The sequence below is a fragment of the Mytilus californianus genome, unplaced genomic scaffold (assembly GCF_021869535.1).
Source record: "Mytilus californianus isolate M0D057914Y unplaced genomic scaffold, xbMytCali1.0.p SCAF_24, whole genome shotgun sequence".
Taxonomy (NCBI): domain Eukaryota; kingdom Metazoa; phylum Mollusca; class Bivalvia; order Mytilida; family Mytilidae; genus Mytilus; species Mytilus californianus.
In genome coordinates this window covers 6,304,318-6,327,570 of record NW_026262673.1, presented here as the reverse complement: position 1 = coordinate 6,327,570, position 23,253 = coordinate 6,304,318, and the positions used below count along the sequence as shown (strand labels likewise).

General features: G+C 30.6%; 1 protein-coding gene across 6 annotated transcripts in view; it reads right to left on the bottom strand.

Annotated features, from left to right (window-relative positions):
- The window catches only part of LOC127732452 (uncharacterized), a 43,375-nt gene extending 20,324 nt beyond the window's left edge, over window positions 1-23,051 (bottom strand). Inside the window, exons 1-6 of one of the 6 annotated variants that reach the window (XM_052241483.1) lie at window positions 22,779-23,051; window positions 10,150-10,209; window positions 7,112-7,253; window positions 4,330-4,893; window positions 1,402-1,968; window positions 38-136 (exon numbers count right to left, since the gene is read on the bottom strand). In XM_052241483.1, coding sequence (XP_052097443.1) covers window positions 38-136; window positions 1,402-1,968; window positions 4,330-4,864 — 1,201 coding nt within the window. In that variant the 5' untranslated portion in view covers window positions 4,865-4,893; window positions 7,112-7,253; window positions 10,150-10,209; window positions 22,779-23,051. Of the gene's footprint in view, window positions 1-37; window positions 137-1,401; window positions 1,969-4,329; window positions 4,894-7,111; window positions 7,254-10,149; window positions 10,210-19,167; window positions 19,341-22,778 lie in introns of those variants that run through there. The other 5 variants (XM_052241488.1, XM_052241487.1, XM_052241482.1 and 2 more) reach the window with 5 other exon arrangements.
- Between the last annotated feature and the right edge of the window lie 202 nt (window positions 23,052-23,253).

The following is a 23,253-nucleotide window of genomic DNA, read 5'->3' as shown; positions in this document are numbered from 1 at the left end:
AACCTTACCAAATATGCTATACACTCAAACAAATTACCTTCTGATTTTTCGTTCTTTAAAAAATGTCTCAAATTCCTCAAACTGTTTTCAAAACTTTCTCCCCAGAAAAATTTTAGAGGCTTTTCTTCAAATTGTACTGTAAAATTGAAAGATATTATAATATTAATAGACATCAAAACTAAAATAATGCACATTATAAAAATAAAATGAAAAGCATAGTATGGTGTGTTTACAGGGCTTATAATGACAAAACGTATATATTCAAAAATGACACAAATCCTCCATATGTTCTAGACCAGAGATGTATAATTCCTACAAGAACGACAACTCAAAGCGACTTATCGATCACAATTGTATATAGAATGAACGAAATATGCAGAGCAGAAATAAAAACTGTATCAACTATATCAAATTTAAAAGAAAATACCGGAAGATGTAAATCTGACATTATAAAAACACTGATTTCAGGTTAACATTAAAAAACACTGATGTGCATGTAAAAAAACCAATGCACACGAATATAACAATTTATGTGGGCACACACATTTTTTTTTTCTTTTAAGATATATCAGGTATACTAGAAACCAAAACATAACTGAAGACGATTATAATCAAGGCAACAAACACAAACTGAAAAGATCGCAACCGGATATATCTACATGTTAAGTAACATCTTCTATGCATCCCTCTAATTCAGATTTCAGTCCGTTCTCGTTTTTTTACGGTACTTTCATGAATCTCAATTCATAAAAAACATATCAAATAAAATTATTGAGAAAAGATTACAGACGCCATCTCGAGTTGGTTGACCGTAATGGGATACATTTTTTTCACAGATGACGACAGATATGTTCGAATTGTCGAAACCATTTTACCGTCCTTTTTTCTTCCAATTTGACTAACCGAATAAGACTAATCACCGAGTTTGTACTTTCATGAGCAACACGACGGATGTCAAATATGGAGCAGGATATGTTTACCCTTCTTGAGCACCTGCAATTACCCCTACTTTTTGGACGGGTTTGTGTTGATTATTTTATGATTTGTTATTTTGTTTATAATTGTTTGTCTTTTCGTTGTTTTTTCTAGCCATTGGAGTGTCAGTTTGTATTCGACTTGTTAGTTTGAATATTTTTTTCATGTCTTTCGCCTCTCTTGTAAAAAGGGTGATTTACGTCAGCTCACGAATATATGAAAGAACATTAACATGCAAATATCAGTCAAATATATAAAGAATAAAAAAACGATCTCACATTCACACGACTTATTAAATCATGAAAATAACTCCCGTGGCAATCATACCATATCTAATGATAATTACATAAACTCTCAGAAAATATAAACAATAATCAGCTACTGTCTTAACACCAATGTTTTCAAACCCTGTGATATTTGTCTTACATTTTATTTTCTCTAGCTGCTTTACTGCATTCTTGTATTTGGTCTGCATTTGCATATCCATACTGCATGTCTTGTGTCTAACAATCAATTGTTCGTAATTTCTCTTTCGAAAAAAGTTGAGATCCATTCGTAATCCAATATGACGAGAATTGTCGAAGAATTCATCAAATTCAGCCTTTCCAATGTTTGTGTTGCATCGGTGGGCTATTTGGTTTCTGTAACGACGTATGCGTTCTACGTCATCTGCCAGATTTATATCTGCTTTGTCTGGATTACTTCCCCATCCTTTTGTTGGAGGATTTATCAGCGAAAACTGTCTTAACAACTTATAGATCAATGTAATGTCCATTGATTCATATGAATTTGACGCTTTTAAATCTTTTAAGCTAGTTTTCTGATCAGACGAGAAATCATTTAGATATGTCAAACACATTTGGTACATTTTGCTTGCAGAACTATTTGAGCTGATTATATCTCTAAGGATGTTTGGGAAAGTGTCAGTGATAACTCGCGAAACTCTTGAATAACGTTCTAGTTTTTCACTTTCCTCGTCAACGATGTGGATAGCTGCAAGAACAGAGAAAACACAATTATATTGTTATGTTACTTCATCAGTTTATAGTTTATACATTATTTTTGTTGTTTACGGTCACACTTTGATACATTCGCCGACATGATGCAATATAAACGTTTGGTTCAAGTCTCTCAAAATGCATCGTATCTTGAATATCCTTAAAGTCATATGAAACTTCAAATTAAAAAAAAAACGTTGAATATTGTTAAAATACTTGAATGGCTAAATTTTACTATAACACACATGTGTACGTGAACGTTCTTGTAAAATAAAATCCTTTATATTATTAAAATCTTCATAAAAGTACTGCTATTTAATAATCATCTTCCCGTACATTAATTCGTCGTTATGTTCCTGTATGCAAAGACTTCAACTACTAGATCTCTCATTAGAACTTCGGCCACCGCATAGCGAGAGTGCGAGGGGAAACCGTGATAAAAGAATGTAAACAAACGTGCGCTGGAAGGTACATAGTAATACAGAACAAATTTAATACAGCAAATCAGTAAACAACTGCTTAGGAAAAGTTTAATTAACAAATGGGAACGCATAGAACATATTTTAAATAAATAACTTGGCTTTATCAAATCACGAATTCGTCACGTGCTCCGCGTGTGCTGTGTTGATTGTTTATCAATGTCACGATCCGGTAAACTTCGGCAACACACTTGCAAGTTAATAAGCTTGCAATCAACGATCACTGAATGAAATTTTATTATCAATAATACGATATGGATTCGTAATAAATATTAATAAAACGTGCATACAGGACCTAGTTTAGGATAGATGGAGCATTGGTTTAACAATTCCGGTAACATTGAATTTAGAAGAAACTCGATTAATATGACTTTCACAGATGCAATGGAGATACATATTTTTGGATGCTAAAATACATGAAACAACAAAGACAAATGGACGCAATTTTTATTTGGGTTTTTTCTTTGTTAGTAATTTGATTTTAACATTTTTATTCATTTAAGGTTTATTAAAAACAGTTGTATGTAAATCATAATGGGCGAATAATACCTTTGGAAACTCGCTGAAATCGGTATATCAGTTTTTATAACATGTGTTTCAGGAATAACTACGGGTAAACTTGAAAACTAAAGTTTAGAAGCAAAACTTAAAGAACCTAAATTAAACAGCAAATGTAGTCGAAATTGGTTTTGTCTTCTGTTCTAATTTCCGTGCTGCTAATTAGTATATTGTCGCCAATAATTATAAGCTTGATATCTTTGATGGCCTTTAGTAAGTTGTAAACCAGTGTCCTCATTAGTTTAAATGGTTTGAGAAAGATTTTGGTACTTTTCTAAATATATAAACACGTTGAACGTAAGCATAACCAACAAGCCAAGGTAAGACACCGTTGTAATTGTAATCATGAGTCATGTGTTTTGGATTGAAAAAGCAGGCTGTATGAATTTCAGTTAATTTTCAAATTGTAACATTAACGGTATCAAGCTTACATCACCAGATGCGAATTTCGAAAATTAATGTTGCTTCAGTGCATGATCGAAATTAATAGCAAATTTAAATAAACAAAATAATCCAACAGAAGAGGTATTTATATTTCACGCAATTCGTCAAATGAAATTCATGATATTCTAGCGCTTAAAAGTACAGATATCTTGCTGTGCATATCCTATTTTGTGCATTTTATTCCACAATTATTTGAAAAATAAATTCAGCAAAATAAAAACATAGAGATTTAACTCCAAGAGAATAACAGTTTCATAAACTTTAATATTTTTCTCATTTGTATTTCAATAAAACAATGAAATAATATTGTCTTGTTTGCTACAGTGACGTAATACAAATGTAACGATATATTAAAAAAAATTAAATAGTACACCTTTGAAATTGAAATTTGATTATTTTATGTAGAAAACTATTCACATTTATGTAAACCGGATTTATGGTAAGAGGGAATTGAAAAAATATTTGTATCGATTGGTTCATCTATTCAAAGCGGTCTGGTGACCTAGATATTTTCTGCAAGTTACTTTTTTTTCAATCAAGGTCTCATTGACGTCGTGTTTAACATGTTTCTTATCAAATTCAACGTAAGGAGTTGTTTATTTGTTTATTCTGTAACATATTTTTGTCAGAAAAGATGTAGCATTAAGAATTCATTCTGTTAATATTGAAAATATTCCGTTTATAATTTAAGTTAATTCCTTCTTCTGAACTTTATGGTATTAAGCATCAGCAGTTTTGAAAACTTTATAAAATTTTGACTAAAGCGATAAAGTGTTTGATTTGGTATGTTCATTGTATTTTCTATTGTTCAAGATATAATAACTCAAAAAACGCTGGAGTAAATACATCTAGATTTATTCTACAATAAGGCATACCATTGACTTCTTGCATCAGTGTCAGTTCTTGAAGCATATCAGTAATATTTATATCAGAGCTGCGAATTGTTTGGTACAATTGTAAACAAGTATCTTGACAAAGATATTCATCCACTCTCTTAAGCACCTGTTGTGTTCTGTTTTGAAATTCTTCGTAATAAAGCTCTGATATTTCCTCCGACTTCCTACTGATAACGTCATTTGTTGCATTAAGTATTCTCTGGACATCATCGCCGATTTCCACTTCTGTATCGTGTGGAACATTCCCCCACTTACACGATGGTTCATGCAATAAATTTTCAAATCGCAATATTTTAAAGCACAATTCGATTGTGAAGTTATCCAAATTTGGAAGTTTGTCCATCAAGGTTATTTCAATTTCTGTGAAATCGGTAGGTATATTATTCAGTTGATATTTCACTTGTAATCCTCTTGGACTTATACATTCTTTTAATATTTTTTGCATTACTTTCGGGAATAGTTTCCTGGCAATACTGCCTATTCTTGCAAGTCTTCTGTTAGATTCTGCAGACATATTTATAGTTGCTGTGTTCGAACAATATACTGCAATAGTTATTTGAAAGAATTAAAGGCATGTACTTTACACCTTCAGAGACAATGAATACATGGTTAATTTGGTATTTGAAATAATACAATTAATATTAAAATAATAATAAACCATACGTTTTTCAATTGACATTTATTCCAAAAAACAAAAAAACAAAAAACATGTGTCGAAAATGACATAATTTATACTTGTTTCTACTGTTTCCAATTTTTATCAACAACCTTTTCCCTCTACAATATGCTATGACCTGTATATAATTTTATACAATATCACAGTGACAAACGATATAGTGTAAGTTTGTACATATAAAAACAAATAATGAAAGATCTGAATATAAAACTATTTCGGTAGTGTTTCCAGACTTTTCTTGTGTGCTGAACATGGATTCAAAAATCATATTAATCAGACAAATAGCAAAAAAGTATAAACACTTAACATCAATGAACACGTTTTCTTTGTTTGTTACAATTGTAGACTTTATCTCGAATTTGACATAAGCGGTCACCTCAGTACCATAATCTATGACAAACGAGACGGGTTTAATTTTAAATTATCTGCCATTTTGTTATTCTTTGTTGGAATATTTGTTTGATTTTATAGTGATTAAAATTAAGATTATAACACAATGATATCTGAATTACCCCTATTTCTGACATTTTTACCTTTATGTCTGCTTCTTTTGTTCACACATTGTTGTCCATTATTGGTGTTGCTCGGTACTTATACATTCCGTCATTGTGTTATTGTGCTATGGTCATTTTTTGTTTTCTTGTCTTTCATTTTTCCAAATGTGCTTTGTTTATATGCCACTTCGTTTTTCTTTTTGTCATATTTGTTTGATTTCATTTCTTAAAGATTGCATTTATATAGTATTTAAGTTTCTAAATAAATATTGGTATAGATATTTGTCACATTTACTGATGATCATGCATAACAGCAGTGGAAGACCTAATCTGAAGTGGTTAAGACATAGATTTATAAAACATTGAAGTATGGGAGAGACAAGTTTGTTTGAAGCCGTCTTTAACTCTAGCACATTTAGAGGAACAGTGATTATGTTTAAACTACTGAATTGTGTTGCTTCAAGCATGACAAATAAACAATCTCGGCATTTAAATCATAAACATACGTGTCATTGTTCTAATCTTACACCCCCCAAGGGTGACTGGGGAATAGAAGTATGGTCACCATTGGTCTTCCTCCGACCGGCAGTAAAACCCGTGCTAAAGTGGGGCGTCCGTTTGGCTGTGCGGGATGTACAGATTTGCAGCCACGTCCGGTCAGAATGGGGACGTTACATCCGATGCCTCGTGTAAAAGAGAGTGCCACGCTCTTTGCACGTTAAGAACCCTTGCAACAACTCTTCGAGGGGTCCGTAGGTGACCTGTTACAAGGCTAAATTTCTGTCCCTATCCAAAATACCCTCATTTCCCGTGGCAGTCTAAATTTCTCCGACCTTAATCCCTTAATCTATTACAGAACCTACCTATTGTATTTATTGTGAACTTGTTCTCGTCCTGAATATGCATGAAATATTTGCCACTGGACGTTAAGCAACCAACAATCAATCAATCAATCAATCTAATCTTACAAACTTAATAAAGTATCATATTGATACTGGTAACAAACGTCAATATAAAACTTCTGAACCATAAACATTGAGATAGTTTAAATGTTAGTATTTTCCACCAAGTTGTTTACAGTTGAAATTACCTAGAGTATTTATTCTAATGTTCTGCATGACAATAAACATTTGTTTCATCATTATAATTCTGAAAAAATAAAATTAATTTATTTTGATTCAAACTTGATTTTTAAAATCTGCATTAGACCTTTCTGGCTACAAGATACTGTCTTTCTTGTAGTATTTAAACAGATTTAAGTAGATTCACAGACGTGTACTCCTTTAGAAAATTCAAAAGATAGTGGGAATTTCATCCCAGATCTAAAACTTTTTATATTTCGTCGATTTATTATCAAGTTTAGAATATCAAAAAAGGGAGTTCCACTTACTATTGTGTAATTACACGAATGAAGAAGGAAGTTCTAATTGATGAAGAGCTGAGTCACTTGAAACATTTTAAAAAGTACAATTATATTATTCAAAACAATTTGTAAAAGAGTGAACGTATACGATGAAACAAATTGTCACGTTCGTTTGAAATAAGATATATAAAATGTGAAATATTTTAAATTTATTTGAAATAAACTTACCGGCTGATAAATTCTTCTTTTTATTATGTTAATTGAGAAGTCCAGCAACATACACAGCTAAATTAGTCTGTTCCTTCGCCATATTGAGTGTTTAAAGGCCACGTAAGTCATACGTAAAACATAGGGTCACGTGAAAAGGCACCTGTAATGAAAGCCTTTAAAAGTTGTAACCTTGAGAAAACAATATACATCATGCAAATGAAAATTGCAATTTTAACATTTTGGGTTTAAAGAGAAGGTATTGTATTGGGCCTAAAATCAAAAATATTTCATTCAAATTATCTTTGGTTTTCAGAATTAAATGTCGAATGAATGTATAACACAGTATTGTTTTTTTTTTAATTTGTAACCTTTTTAAGAGAGTAAAATCTGTAAATGACGGATAAATGTACACTGGACCATATATAATGTAACAGAAATTATAGTTTGTGTTATTGTTGTGACGGAGGGAGAATGGTTAGTTTTTCATGAATCAACGCATATATATATTTATATATATATATATTTATACAAGAGACATCTTAATTTCAACCAAGAAGTTTCATCGATGTGTTGTTTTCAGTCTCACACAAACTATTTCAAGGAAGTCATATAGTTTTCCCTTTTTTCAAACGCACCCAGATTAATGTCATCAGCATTATAATGCATAGCAATATCAAGATTCCCTTATGTTTCTAGAAGATGCATATTTAATATACATCTGCCGTAGGTGACCTGTTGCAATGCTAAATGTCTGCCCCTATCCTATATATCCTCATTTCCCGTGGCAGTCTAAATTTCTCCGACCTTAATCCCGGAAGCCCCTATTACAGAACCTACCTATTGTATTTATTGTTAATTTGTTCTCGTCCTGAATATGCATGAAATATTTGCCACTGGACGTTAAGCAACCAACAATCAATCAATCATTTAATATACATCTGTAATTCTATTCATTTGATCCTCGTTTTCTTACGTTTTCATTCTATTTTTTGTAACTTCCTTTTCTTACATTTTCTCTTATTTTTTGTTTTTTCCATACATTCTTAATAGAGAATTTGTTTATGTTTACCTATAAGACGTTTATAATTCATATACTCGTTGCTTACATGAGAGTCACATTCTGCTGCGTTAATAATTGAATTAAATAAATAAATTGAAATATCCAAGTTAAAATCTTATTTGGAATGACCTTGTAAAACACACTTATATAGAAAACTACTGAGCAATTTACGTTGAAATTTAAGGTATAAAAGATTTAAATATCCCAAGGTGCTTATTTACCACCACAATGTATATGAGTGTCATTTGTCATTTATATATGGATCTTTAAATTTTGAAATTTGTACAATAAAGTAAATATATTTCTGACTGTGATTTACAAAATATTATATAATTAATTCAATTTTTCTAGTGTTAAGTTTGCATTTGGGGGGAATCGTGAACGCAATCAATACAAATTTCAAACATGTGATTATCAGTAAAAAAAACAAAGGATAAAGTAAGAAAAAATGATACAAGCATGCTATGCCAAATCTCTGTTTATTTGGTAGATGGTACCGAAAGGAGGAGGGGTGTACAAGGTGCTTTTAGAATAAAATATTGAAAAAGAAACCTACAAAGATGTATCATTTAATCGTTTTAGATATTTAACATAATTTTAAAAAGTTAAAATTAAGAAATGATTATTTGAAGAAAAATTGAAAGCCTAGTATCTACGATGAGTGTATTGTTTAAGATAGTCTATCTAGTGTTTCTTATTTCGGCATGTATTCCTTTAATTTGGTAATAAACAAAATCGAATGTGTCAAGAATATATACACTAACAAAACACGTTAAAGGTATAAATATGTTATATTCCATCAAGTTGTTTACGCATGTTACATATCCAATTATCTAGGATAACGTTTTAAATGTTCTGCATAGCAAGAAACATATGTTGGCCATGATTTTTAAATGATAAATTTGGATCGTTATTTTTATTTTGTGTCATACTTGCCTCATTTAAGTCTGCAAAAGAATATAACTAGCTTTATAGTTATGTTTTCTTCATACTTTATTTCTGTATACATTCGTTTCCTGTGACCTTAGAGAGAAAATATGAGGGGCGCTGCTTTAATTTCACAGCATTTTTTTCATCTTTCTTTTCCTTATTACATATCCCAAAAAGGTTCGTGCAATAACTATTAAGAATAGTAAGACACTATTGTCAATAAACTAAGAATAAAGTTAAAATGATCTTTTAAGACTAGAAGCGGTAAACATTTAAATGAAATTGAAAATGAAAACGAGCAAATGTCGAGAGAAACAACAACCCGACCAAAGAGCAGAAAACAGCCCAACGCCACACCTGGGTCTTTAACACAGCTGGTTTCAGCTGGCTCCTAAACAAAAATGTTTACTAGTTCAGCGAAAATGGACGTCACACTTAACTCCGAAACATATAAATGTATCAAAATTTAAAAAAAAACAACATACAAGACTTACAAAGGCCAGATGTTCCTGACTTGGGACAGGTGCACAAATGCAGTGGGGTTAAACATGTTTTTGAGATCTCAACTCTCCCCTTATACCTCTAGCCAATTTAGAATAAACTAACACACATCAATACGCACAGTAAAACTCAATTTAAAATAAGTCTGAGTCCTATGTTAGAATAGGAAACAGAAAAAACTAAGCAAAATGACAATGGTCAACATGTTAAATTAACAAAGGACTACTATCAGTTACTGACATGCCAGCTCCAGACCTCAATTAAACTGATTGAAAAATCATGTCTTCATCATATGACAATCAAGCATAATCTCTTTCGTTAAGGGTTTAGTATCATATCATCATAAAATTTTACGAGAAGAACATAAACTGTATCATGAAAGGATAGTTATACATGTTATACTTTAACAATTGAAAAACAACGTTAAGGTTTAGAGAGTAGACGTACACTAAAAAAGGGAAAACTGGATATTATCGTTGCAAAAAAAGAAACTAACCGTCTGTTAACTCAGAGACAAACAGACAACATTGTGAAATATTTTTTAATTATTTAAAAAAAAACTCACTGTCTGAAGTATTCTTCCGTTTTGGTGTCGTTCACCTTTATTTGATCAGTGAATATAAACCTGTAAAAAATAAAACTAACTACTTGTGATTGGTTGCTCAATGGTGTGGCTAACATTCCTTTGGCTTGAATTAGTTATAAAAATACATATTTCTCTATTTTCGCTATTTTGAATTTATAAAGGCCAAACTACTTCAACTGTAGAAATTAAAATCACATGATCGATAAAGAGAATGTTGGTAATGTCACCAACTAGTTAAATTCTTCAGACCAGTTTTTAATCTGTTACTCAATACCCATATTAATTACCAATTTTAGACTTAAATTGTATCTATTTGTTTGAAGTGTGTTATAAAGTATACAAAAGAAGAAAGGAGTTTTTTTTTAACCGTAAACTAAAACGAACCTAACATATAAAAGATCATTAGAAATTAATCTTGTCTATTTAAATTGAAATTTACATATATCAATCCATCTATATAATGGAGAAGATATCAATATACATGCACCTGAAGGTATGGTATAAAATGTTCAAGTGAAAAAATGCAGTTTACAAAACGTAACATGGAAATCGAATTATTACTCAACAACAATTAGCTGCGATTGGTTGCTCAATTGTGTGGCTAAGATTCCTTTGGCTTGAATTAGTTTTACTATATGGAAGACGTCAAGAAAGGGGAGAAGAAATTATATACACGATATGCATTTGAGACTCGAAGAATATGATCAGTATTGCTTGATTAGCGTTGATAGTCAAAATCATTTCATTGATTATTATACATTCCCTTTGCATAATCTTCATTACACGATTAGTTTTTTTTCTACTAATTACTTAAGTATGATGTGTATATCATATCACCGGTTATTGATAATATACAAAATGAAATATGATAGCTCTGTTCACTGTTGCTTTACTTGAAGCTGACCAAACATTTATTTGTTAAACAAAGAAAGTACATTTAGCGTAGTTTATACAAAACGAATACAAAAAAAAATGTGTATACCCTAGGTTACCGTCATAAGCTCTTAAGAGATACAATTTATAGATTGATTTCCAGTGTCATATGTTTCATGCATCTTCAGAACGAGACCAAATTTACAATCAATGCAATAAGTATTTCATACAATAGAAATCAGTAGCTGGGTGGGAAATACTGTAAAAAGGGAAGTCGAGCGGTTATTTGTATTATCAATTATAACAGCAGTGAACAAATTTTCGAAAACCAAAATCAGGCGTCGTTTAGACATGAACTAATAAAACATTGAAGCATATTTCAGACAATCGTATTTAAATATTAAAAAAAAAGAAGATGCTGTATGGTTGGCAAGGAGACATTCCTCCACCAGAGACCAAATCGTATTTGAAGCAGATGTAACTGCACCAGATTATGAAAAACCTTTTTTTTTTTTTTAATTCAGACAAAAGGTCTTTTAATTTACTTCAACTTTAGTTCAAAACAAAATCATGCATGTACATATAAAATTAAGAAATAAGATAAAGTATTAAATCTTTAAAATCACATTACATTTATTGAATATATTAAAGTTTGGAATATACTCCAATTTCTTTTAAAAATGGATCGTAAAGGGTTTTTAGAATTTACAGGTTTTTTAATTTAATATTTTGTATTGCGTGAATCATGATAGCGAATCATAACATATGATAAACGTTGATTTCTCAGAAGTTGCAAGGACAGAATTATTGCCTTACATTCTGCAGAAAAGATAGATGCAGCAGGAGGTCATTTTAGACTGACTTAAGAACATAAACGATCAAATCCATTTATCAAGATTGACTGCACATGTTTAGTGAAATCGTGTGATTGTCTTTAGTTTATGGTAACATTTTTAAGATATTAAAAGAAGCTTTTTAAGATATATAAAACGTAGAATGACAATGTTTATTAACTTAATATGCTTAACTGAAACTGCTTCATACAGAGTTAAATAACACGAAGATGATGAAATGATTTCTTCATGTTGTTCATTATAAGAAATTCACTTGAAAGTACAGAGTACCAATAATGCAATATTATCACATATTCGTCATTGTAGTATAATTTTATTTGATATAAATTCCATTTTAGCGCAACGGATTTCGCATTTAAATTTGAAAAATTGTATTTTATGATACGTGTGGACGAACTCAAATATTTATAGTTTATTATATATTTTTGTCCCGTATATTGTTACATATTTAACATATCTTGTTGTAATTTAAATCAAAATAAGATCACGATACCTGATATTTTTCAATAGAAAACTGACAGACCATGCACGTGATATTTGAACTAAAGTTTGAAGTCTGGTATTTAACATTGACCTAAATTAAAATTGTAAAAATGTATTTTAATAATTCGATTTTAGACACTGAATGTAAAACTTATAAAGTTGATTTAAGAATCGTCCAGATCTTAAAGTTTATGTGTTTTTATTTGTTTTTTTTTAATTGACGAAAACTTCCGAATAAAAGCACACGGAACAACTATGTTCTTTATCAATAATATCAACAATAGAGTAATGACTTAACATATTGAAAACAGATCATGTTCTAGTTTGTGTTAATAAATGATTTCTGTTTGAAAAGGTGTTTATAACTATCCCGCAGACACCCGATGTTGTACAGACGTGGATATTTGGTTGAAATAGGTCGCAACGTCGGCGACCTAAATTGAAAGTCGGTTCAACATTGTTTGACAAACGTCTATCAGACGTTATAGAACAACATCTGTATAACCTTTTTTTGTTGGTCGCAACATTATACAACGTAATAAACACAACGTCGGATGCCATATGTTGGTGGGACGTCTAAATTAATCGTAAATATTGAAATCATACGTTCACGAACATCAAGTCTTAAATTATATATTATCCTTTCACATAACTATACGTATTCTATTTCGTTATCTAAAAATGAACTATAAAATAAAGTGTAGTATAGATAAACAACATCTTATTCTAGTGTTTATTGCAAACCCCGATTACCACCACACGCCTCTTTTCCCAAGGAACTTTTCCGCCCCTTTAGTTGACGCAAGAATCAATACACTGTTTAAATGATTTGATTGATCATATTTAATGTTCGTTTTGTAAGTTTTGATGTTCTAACAATTTGTTTCTAAATAAGGTCAGTTCACAGGTCATCATACAATGGACACTTTTACAATAAAATTGAGAATGGAAATGGGGAATGTGTCAAAGAGACAACAACCCGACCATAGAACAGACAACAGCAGAAGGTCACCAACAGGTCTTCAATGCAGCGAGAAATTCCCGCACCCGGAGGCGTCCTTCAGCTGATAATAATGTAATACATTTTTTCTCAGTTTTATCAAAATTTCTGCAAGTTTCACAAGTTTGTTGATGCAAGGGAAGTCTCCTTCTAATGATATAGTCCCAGATAACTTGAATTTTTTTAGATAGAAGTCAATCAAAGAACAGAGTAATGAATTTATATATTCTCAAACTAATCAGCATATTTTACCAAAATTTCATTGCATGCCGACTAAAAACATAAAAATGTCCCACAGAAAAAATGTTTACAATAATGTTTCGAGTATAATAAAAAAAAAGGGGGGGGAAGACGCTGCTAATATAACTGATATGCAACAATATACTAAAGGAAAGTTTAAACAACGGATTTGAACTGGACAATTTTATCTGAAATTAACACCAGGTGACCAAATACAGGTTGAAATTTGTGGACTCCACGCGGATATCTTTAGAAAACATGCTTATCAATCAATCAATCATGTATTATTCAATGAGTAACATTATAGTACAATTGCCTTTGGTTGAAGATTAAAGAAAAAAAGGAACAAGATGTTTATTCTTTCAAACTTTTACTAAAACGAAAGACATTTTTTCTCGTTTTGACAATCCTTTCAAACCATTACTCTGCGTGTCTATCAGCTTTATTACACAAAACCGACTATTGTATCATATTTGTATTACGAACAGAAGTCAATGGAAAACAACTGAGCCAGTAAATTGATTTAATTTAAATGTATACAGATATCATATTCCACCAGGTTGTTTACGCATGCTATATTGAAATTATCTAGGGTAATTTTAAAAAGATCTTCATAACAATAAACAATGTTTTATATCAATGATTTTAGACATATTTTAATTTCGGGTCATACTTGCCTCATAAAGCCTGTAAAAGAACATTACTGGTTTTCTGGTTCTTGCTTTCTAAACATCTTATTTCTGTGAATTGTTTGATATTCACAGACCTGTACTATACCAAAAAAGAATGTTTATGGAATTGTTATCCCTATCTGAACAGTGAAGGTGTATTACCTTAAGTTCATAATCATCAATGTGAGAGGTCCGTGCACTGACGATTTGTATTAATACAAAAAAAAAAAGAATTTTAAGTTTTAAAAACCAATTCTGGCGGAAAGCGGAAACCTAAATTCATTATCAATTTCTTAACGTTTTAAAGGGTATATCTTCTCCATCAATTCAGAAACAACTGATGATCCAAAGACGATTTATGACTTTTGAACAGCGGTATACTACTGTTGTCTTTATAAGGTTTGTTAGAGTTTACGTGCACGATAAAAAGGAAAACTTGGTATCATCGGTGCATCATAAGAAACCAACTGTCCATTTTACCGTAAACAATTTGACAAAAACATAAAATATTTAAAATGTAATTGAAAAAAAACTTTCTGTCTGATGTATTTTTCCTTTGGTATGAATTTAATATTTTAGACAAAAATACCTACATAATTATTTTGCTTCACCATTTTGATTTGTTAAGGCCAAAATGGTAATTAAAGTCATCCGTTAAACATAAAATCATAAGGTTAATAAAAAAAAAAGTCGTTTCATATTTTCTTTTCATTTAGGTTTCTCCTATAAGATAATGTGTTAATGTATTATGTTTTAATCTATAAGGTTAATATACTAGTTGCTTACATGAGAGTTCTTTGAAACAAACCACTATACAAGCAAGTATAGGTATCAGTATCTATCGAATTTGTTTTAGAATATACATTGAGGTTTGTTCCATTTTGAGAAAAATTAAGAAAATGTCGAGATAAAAACTAAAAAGATAGGTATCATAGATTCAATAATTCTTAATTAATAATTTTCTTTTATTTCCTTTGTAATAATGCAACCACACTGAGTGGAATAAACAAGTAAACTATTCATAGCACTGATTTATATTAAGTTTAATTTTTTTTTAATTAAGACAGATATGCGCGTGTATAATTCAATTAGTTGTCTACGACCATTTTATTTAAAAATGTCCCATTCTGCTGCTTTAAAAATAAAAATAAATTAAAGTGAAATATACAAGTTAATATCTTAATTGCAGTGGTTCAGTAAAACACATTTATATAGAAAACTACTGAGCCATTTACATTGAAATGTAAGGTATAAAAGGTTTAACTATCCCAATGTGTTTATTTATCACCACACTGTAATTGGTGTTATTTGTTATATATATACGGATCTTTAAATTTTAAAATTTCTACAATAAAATGAATTTATTGCTAACTATATGATATTTAAATACTATAATTAGTTCAGTTAAGAGTTGAGTCTGCATTTTGGGGGGAATAGTGAACGCAATTAATAAACATTTCACAAACATGTAATTATCAGTAAAAAAGCAAAGGATCAAGTTAGAAAGAATGAAATAAGCATGTCAGTACCAACTCTCTATTTATTGGTTGTATGGTACCGAAATGGGGAGGGGTGTACAAGGTGCTTTTCGAATAAAATGTTGAAAAAGAACCCTACACAGATGTATCATTTAATCGTAAAAAAAAATGTTCACATAATTTCAATGTGTTCATGAAATGATTATTTTGGGAAAAATGGTAAGCCTAGTATCTACGACGAGTGTATTGTTTAAGACAGTCTATCTAGTGTTGCTTTTTTTCGGCACGTTTTCCTTCAATTTGATAATAAGAAAAATCGAATATGTCAAGAATATATACACTTTATTTGGTTGCATGTGCCTTATTAGACTTAAATGAATGATGGATCCTATGTGTATTTCGAACAAAGGTCAATGGAAAACTACTGAACCATTATCATTGAAATAGTTAAAGGTATAAATATGCAATATTCCATCAGGTCGTTTACGCATGCTACATGTCACATTATCTAGGGTAAAGTTTTAAATGTTCTGCAGAGCAAGAAACATATATTGGTCATGATTTTGAAATGATAAATTTAAATCATATTTTCATTTTATGTCACACTTGCTTCATTTAAATTTGCAAAAGAATATACCTGGCTTCATAGTTTTGATTTCTTCATACTTTATTTATGTATATTTTCGTTTCTAGTGACGTCACATAGAACATTCGAAGGGCGCTGCCTTAATATCGAAGCCGTTTCTTATCTTTCTGTTCATTTTAACATATCCAAAATGGTTCGTGCAGTAACTATTCCAATAGTAAGACAATATGTCACCAAACAAAGAATGAAGTTGAGAAGATCGTTTAAGACTAGATTCGGTAAGCATTTGAAATAAAACTGAGAATTTAAACGGGGAATGTGTCAAAGAGACAACAACCCGATCAAGAGCAGAACACAGCCCAACGCCACTAATGGGTCTGCAACACACCGGAAAAAACCCACACCCGAGGGCGGGCTTCAGCTGGCCCCTGAACAAAAATGAATACTTGCTCAACAAACATGGAGGACACACTAAAAACATTCCGAACAAAATATGGCGGGGTTAAACATGTTTTGTGAGATCTAAACTCTCCCCATATACCTCTAGCCAATGTAAAATAAACTATCACACAGCAATACGCACAGTAAAAATCACTTCAAAAGAAAACACAATGTTAAGGTTTTAGAGAGTAGACGTACATTAAACAAGAGGCTCATGAGAGCCTGATATCGCTCACCTGTAATTTCAGTTTCAGGCATTTGACTTATTTATAGTTCTTACTTTGCTGAACAATTTTGTCATTAACACTTTCTCTCTTTCTATAATAATATTAAAGATAGTACATAACCCAAAACTGTAAACTTTCCTAAACATTTACTATTTCGGGACAGTAACCCTACAATAAGTTGTCCTATTGGTCTGAAGATTACTTGACAGGTAAATCTAAACCTGTTTAACACTTTCACCTATGTCAGTATTGCTCTTACTGCTTTAGTTTTTGAGATGAAAGCCAAAAACTTCATTTTACCCTTATGTTCCATATTTAAAAACTGCCGCCATGTTTTTGAATGGATCAAATTCCCGAATACAAACCACAAACTAGATATTCCAAGGAACATTCAATTTAAGTTTTTAAGTATTTGGCCAAAAAGTTTTAGAGAAGGAGAATTTTGAAAAAGTAATTAGACTTTCACAAAAATTGTAAAAAGAAAAAAAAACGTTTTAAGGGCAATAACTCCTTAAGGGGTCAATTGACTATTTTGATCATGTTGACTCAGTGGAAGATCTTACTTGGCTGAACCTTTTTTGACATTAATACTTTCTCTCTATCTTTTAAAATATTAAAGAAAATAACCAAAAAAGGTAAAATTCAATAAAAATAAACTATTTCCAACAGTAACCCAACAATGGGTTGTCGAACTTGTATTAAAATTTAATAACAGATAGATCATGACCCATTTATCACTTAAACTCCCTTTCACTTTTGCTCTAACTGCTGTAGTTTTTGAGATATAAGCCAAAAACTGCTTTTGTCCCATATGTTCTATATTTAGCCATGGCGGTCATGTTTCTTAATGGATCAAAACTTCGGATACAATATAAAACTAGATATCCTAAGGAACATTCAAATTAAAGTTTGGAAGTATTTGGCCCAGTTGTTTTAGAGAAGAAGGTTTTTTTGAAAAAGTAATAGACTTGCACGAAAAAATGTAAAAAATAAACGTTTCAATGTAAATAACTCCGTAAAGAGTCAATTGACTATTTTGATCATTGAATTTATATGTAGATCCTACTAAGCTGAACATTTTTGCCATTTACACTTTTTCTCTATCTATTATAATATTAAAGATAATAACCAAAAACAGTAAAATTTCATAAAAATAAACTATGTCGGACAGTAACCCTACAATGGGTGGTCCAATTGGTCTGAAAATTTCGAAGCAGATATATCTTGACTTATTCATCACTATAAGTCATGTCACTTTGCCCTAACTGCTATAATTTTTGAGATAAAAGCCAAAAACTGCATTTGACCCCTATGTTCTATTTTTAGCTATGGCGGCCATGTTTGTTAATGGATCAAAATTTCGGAATCATTGTATAAACCAGTTACCCTAAGGAAAATTCAGTTAAAGTTTTGGAAGTATTAGGCCCAGTAGTTTCAGAGGAGAAGATTTTTAAATGTTAGCAAACATGATGAACAAATTGTGTAAAATTGTCTTTAAAGAGCAATAACTTCTTAAGGGGTCAATTGACAATTTTGGTGATCTTACTTTGCTGAAAATTTTTGCTGTTTACAGTTTATCTTTATCTTCAATAATATTCAAGATAATAACCAAAAACTGCAAAAAGCATTTCCTTCAAATTACCAATTTAGTGGCACCAACCCAACAACGGGTTTTTCGGTTCGTCTGAAAATTTCAAGGTTATAGATCTTGACCTATTGAACATTTTTACCCCTTTGTCAAATTTGCTCTAAATGGTTTAGATTTGAGATATCAACCAAAAACTGCAATTTGACCCTCATGTTCTATTTTTAACGATGGCGGCCATGTTTGTTGATGGATCGAAACTTCGGATCCTTTTTATATACTAGATACCCTAAGGAACATTCAGTTAAAGTTTGAAGGTATTTGGCCTAGTAGTTTCAGAGGAAAAGTTTCTTGAAATAGTTTACGACGACGACAGACGACGACAGAAGACGACGGGCGCCAAATGATGGCATAAGCTCACATGGGGACCTTCGGGCCCGGTGAGCTAAAAAAGGAAAACTTGATATGATCGTTTCAAAAAAGAAACTAACCGTTTGTTTACTCAGATACACATTTACAAAATTTTGAAATATTTTTGATTAATTTAAAAAAGACTTACTGTCTGAAGTATTCTATCTTTTTTTGGTGTGGTACACCTCGATTTGATCAGTGAATATAATATCCTAGTCAAGTGTAAAACTACATTATTCTATATTTTCGCCATTTTTAATTTTTAAAGGCCAAAATACTTCACCTGTGGAAATTAAAATCACATGATCGAGAAAGAGAATATTAGTGATGTCACCAACTCAATAATTACTCGTATCAATTAAAAATTGTAAACTTACATAGTATCTATTTGTTAAAGTGTGTTATAAAGTATACAAAAGAAGAAAGAAGATTTTTTTTAACCGTAAAATAAAGCGAACATGGAATGTAAAAGATCATTAGAAATTTATCTTGTCTTTTTAAATCGAAATTTACATACATCTATCCATCTATATAATTGAGAAGATATCATTATACATTCAGCTGAAGGAATGATATAGAATGTTCAAGTGAAAAAAAATGCAATCTTACAAAATGTTACATGGAAATCGAATTATTATTCAAAAACAACTAGCTCTGATTGGTTGCTCAATGGTGTGGTTTGGAAAATATTCCAATTTCTTTTAAAAATGAAAATTTTTCAAATTTCTCATTACGCTAATGATTTTTAGAATTATCGGGTTTTTAATTTTGGTATTTTGTATTGCTTGAAGACATGATGGAAAATCATAACATATGATAAACTGTGATTTCTCAGAAGTAGCAATACACTGCAAGAATTATTGCCTTAGCTTCTACAGTAAAGATGGATGAAGAAAGACCTGAGGACACAAACAATCAAATAAATTGATCAAGATTGAATATTCATGATCAGTGAAATCGTATAAATGACTTTTTTTAGTGGTAACATTTCAAAAATATTCAAATTATTTTTTAATCCAGAACCAAATAAGACAAAGATGATGAAATTAATGTGTTATGTTGTCCATTATATGATATGGACTTGAAAGTACAAAGTGCTTATTGTGCAATATCACCACATATTCATCATTGTAGTGAAATGTTATTTGATATAACTTCCGTTTAACACAACGAATTCCGCATATTAACATAGAAATGATATTTTATGATTTGTGTTGACAAACCCCAATGATTGTATTATGTACCTTACATTGCCACAGATTTAGAATAACTGGTTGTACTTTAAATCAAAATTTAAACAGGATACCTGATCTTTTTCCATAGAACATTGACAGACCACGCAAATAATATTTGAACTAAAGTTGGACGTCTTGAATTTAACATTGACCTAAATTAGAATTGAAAAATGTATTTTAACCACTCGAATTAAGGTATTGAATTTAAACTTTACAAAACATGATTTAAAAATCGTCCAGATCTTAAAGTTTCTGTTTTTATTATTTTATTTAAGGAAAACTTTTGAAAGAAAGCATAAGGAACACTAATGTTCATTATTTATAATCCCACAATAGAGTAATGTCCACACATGTTGAAAACAGATCATGTTCTTGTTTGTGTAAAATAAATGAATTTCTTCTGAAAATGTGTTTAGAAATACCCCAGCAGGCATTCTATGTTGTACAGACGTGGATAGTTGGTTGAAAATCGGTCGCAACGTCGGCGACCTAAATTCAAGGTCATGCGGTTTAGAGACAATTTGAAAGTCTGGTACCCGGTATTTCTATTCCTTTATCACGATGCATAGTTTTACGGAAGGAACACACATTTAATTTCGTTTGAAAACTAGGCGCAAACTCGTGGAAGAAGAAGTAAAGAAGATCATCACCAAGTTAATTTAAACCAGCTAAAAATAATAAAAGGTTTGTACTCTTATCGTATAGTTTCTTGTTAAATTGCAGTTGATTGTTTCCTTTAATTCACTCGAAAAAATGGTTGAAATACCCACGGGAGTCAGAAGTTAACGGATTTATTAAAATAAATAACTTCAGATTATCCACATAGAAGTAGAAGATGGAGATAAAAGCTCTTTTTTAGGGATTGGAATCCATAAAGTGATACACCAAATAAAATTCCTTTACTTTAACCTAGAACAACCAATGTACCATAAATGTACATAAAGACAACTAGAACTCATTTGCAACAATCAAATGTATTTAAAAAATGACCTAGAAGGACTGTCAATAGACGCTTTATATGTTTCAAATGTTGGCAAGGTATGGCGAACATAATCGGTTTAAATCTTCCCATTTAAATTTACTATAGTATTAATAAACTCCTTATAACAAAAGAAGCGTAGAACTGTGATTTCTTCATTGAATCGATTTGAAAAATTGGATTGACCTTTATGTATTTGTTGAAGTAGGTATATGTTGTAATGCATTAAAAAAACATATCGTGTTATGTCTTTGGCATTCTTAACAAAAGCATAACGATCTTAAGAACTGAAATATGATAACGTTTTATAATTTAACACGAATGATAATCTGATCATATGAAAAGAAGTTTTAAGACAAAGTTATGGATTTATAAATGACAAAGATCTTTGATACATCCATAATTTATATATTACCTGTAATTTTCAACGTTTACAACTTGTATTACAAATAAAGATATTTACTCTGGAAGCATGTTTAAAATTGCAGAATTTATTTCAACTACTGTTCGTTTACGGTTTTATATGTAACCTTGTACAATTTTTATTTTATAGATTTTACCCAATTTATACAAAAACTGCTCTAACAGAGGTATGGAGAAGAGCGACTAAAATTTTACGGTCACAATCACGAATTGAATGTCTCAATACTCAAGCGACATGTTGCGCGTTCTGAGATCTTTAGATATCAGAATAATCGTCTGAATTGTAATTTTAACGGTTGTGTCTTTTATTTGATTTTAGATTCGCATGGCGGATGCTGTTTCATTTGCATTTACTTGAGGTATCATGTTTTTTCGCGTTGATTTTATCTAATGAAACGAGTAAATAGATTATGAAAAATGCACTCTTTTAATTCAGCCTTGACTTCTTTTTACTGACATTTCTCATTATTGTTGACTTTTCTACAAAAAGAAAATCCGTATTCGATATTTTTTAACAAAAGAGAGGCCTTTGAAAAAAATTTTTATTTAATTATAGTATTTAACCTCCTATTAAGAGGGCAGGTGTACATTCTCGCTTATAAACGATTTAAAGTAAAGGATATTTAAGTGTAAACCACGCCGTAATAACGTCGGCAGGAAATTAATTGGTTTTTGTTTGTCATATAATCAATATCAATTTCATTATGCACTATGCGATTTGTTGGTTATTAAAAAACTTAACTCTCAAATTCATAAATGTAATTAAGAAAATGAACATAATCACTACTGTCTTTTTATGTTTTTCATCCCTAAGCATCATTTTTTTTCCCTTTATCATTCATAAAGAATCATCAACTCACGTCTTAAACGCGACATCAGTTTTGTTATATGATCGTGAAGTTTTTAAACAATATTTATAATTATGCTTACACCTAGTTTTTTCATTATTTTAGACCTCCCTGCGGACATTTACAATCAAATCAGTTGATCAAGATTGAATATTCAAGTATAGCGAAATTATGTAATTGATTTGTGTTTGTTGTTTTATTTTTAAAATTTGTTTTTTTGTTGTTGATTAATCATACGTATAATGACAATGTTTATAAAAATAAATATGCTTACCAGAGACTTCTTCATCCAGAGTCAAATTAGACAAAGATGCTGAAATCAATGTTTAATATTGTCCATTATAAATTATTGACTTGAAAGTACAAAGTGTCTATTGTGCAATATCATCATATATTTATTGTTGACGTGAAATATTATTTGACATAACTTCCCTTTTAACACAATGGATTCCGCACTGTTGTCTTTATTGAACTTGAAAATGATAGTTTCTGTTTCATGTGGAAAATCCTCGATATTTCTAATGTATTTTTTGTACCTTACGTTGCAACAAATAAAGAATGGAGAATAATTGGTTGAAATTTAAATCAAACTTTAAATATGATACCTTATATCTTTCAATAGAAAACTGACAGACCATGCAAATGATATTTGAACTAAAGTTTGAAGTCTGATATTTAACATTGACCTAAATTAGAATTGTATAAATGTTTTTTAACAACTCGAATTTATGTACTGAGTTTAAACTTTA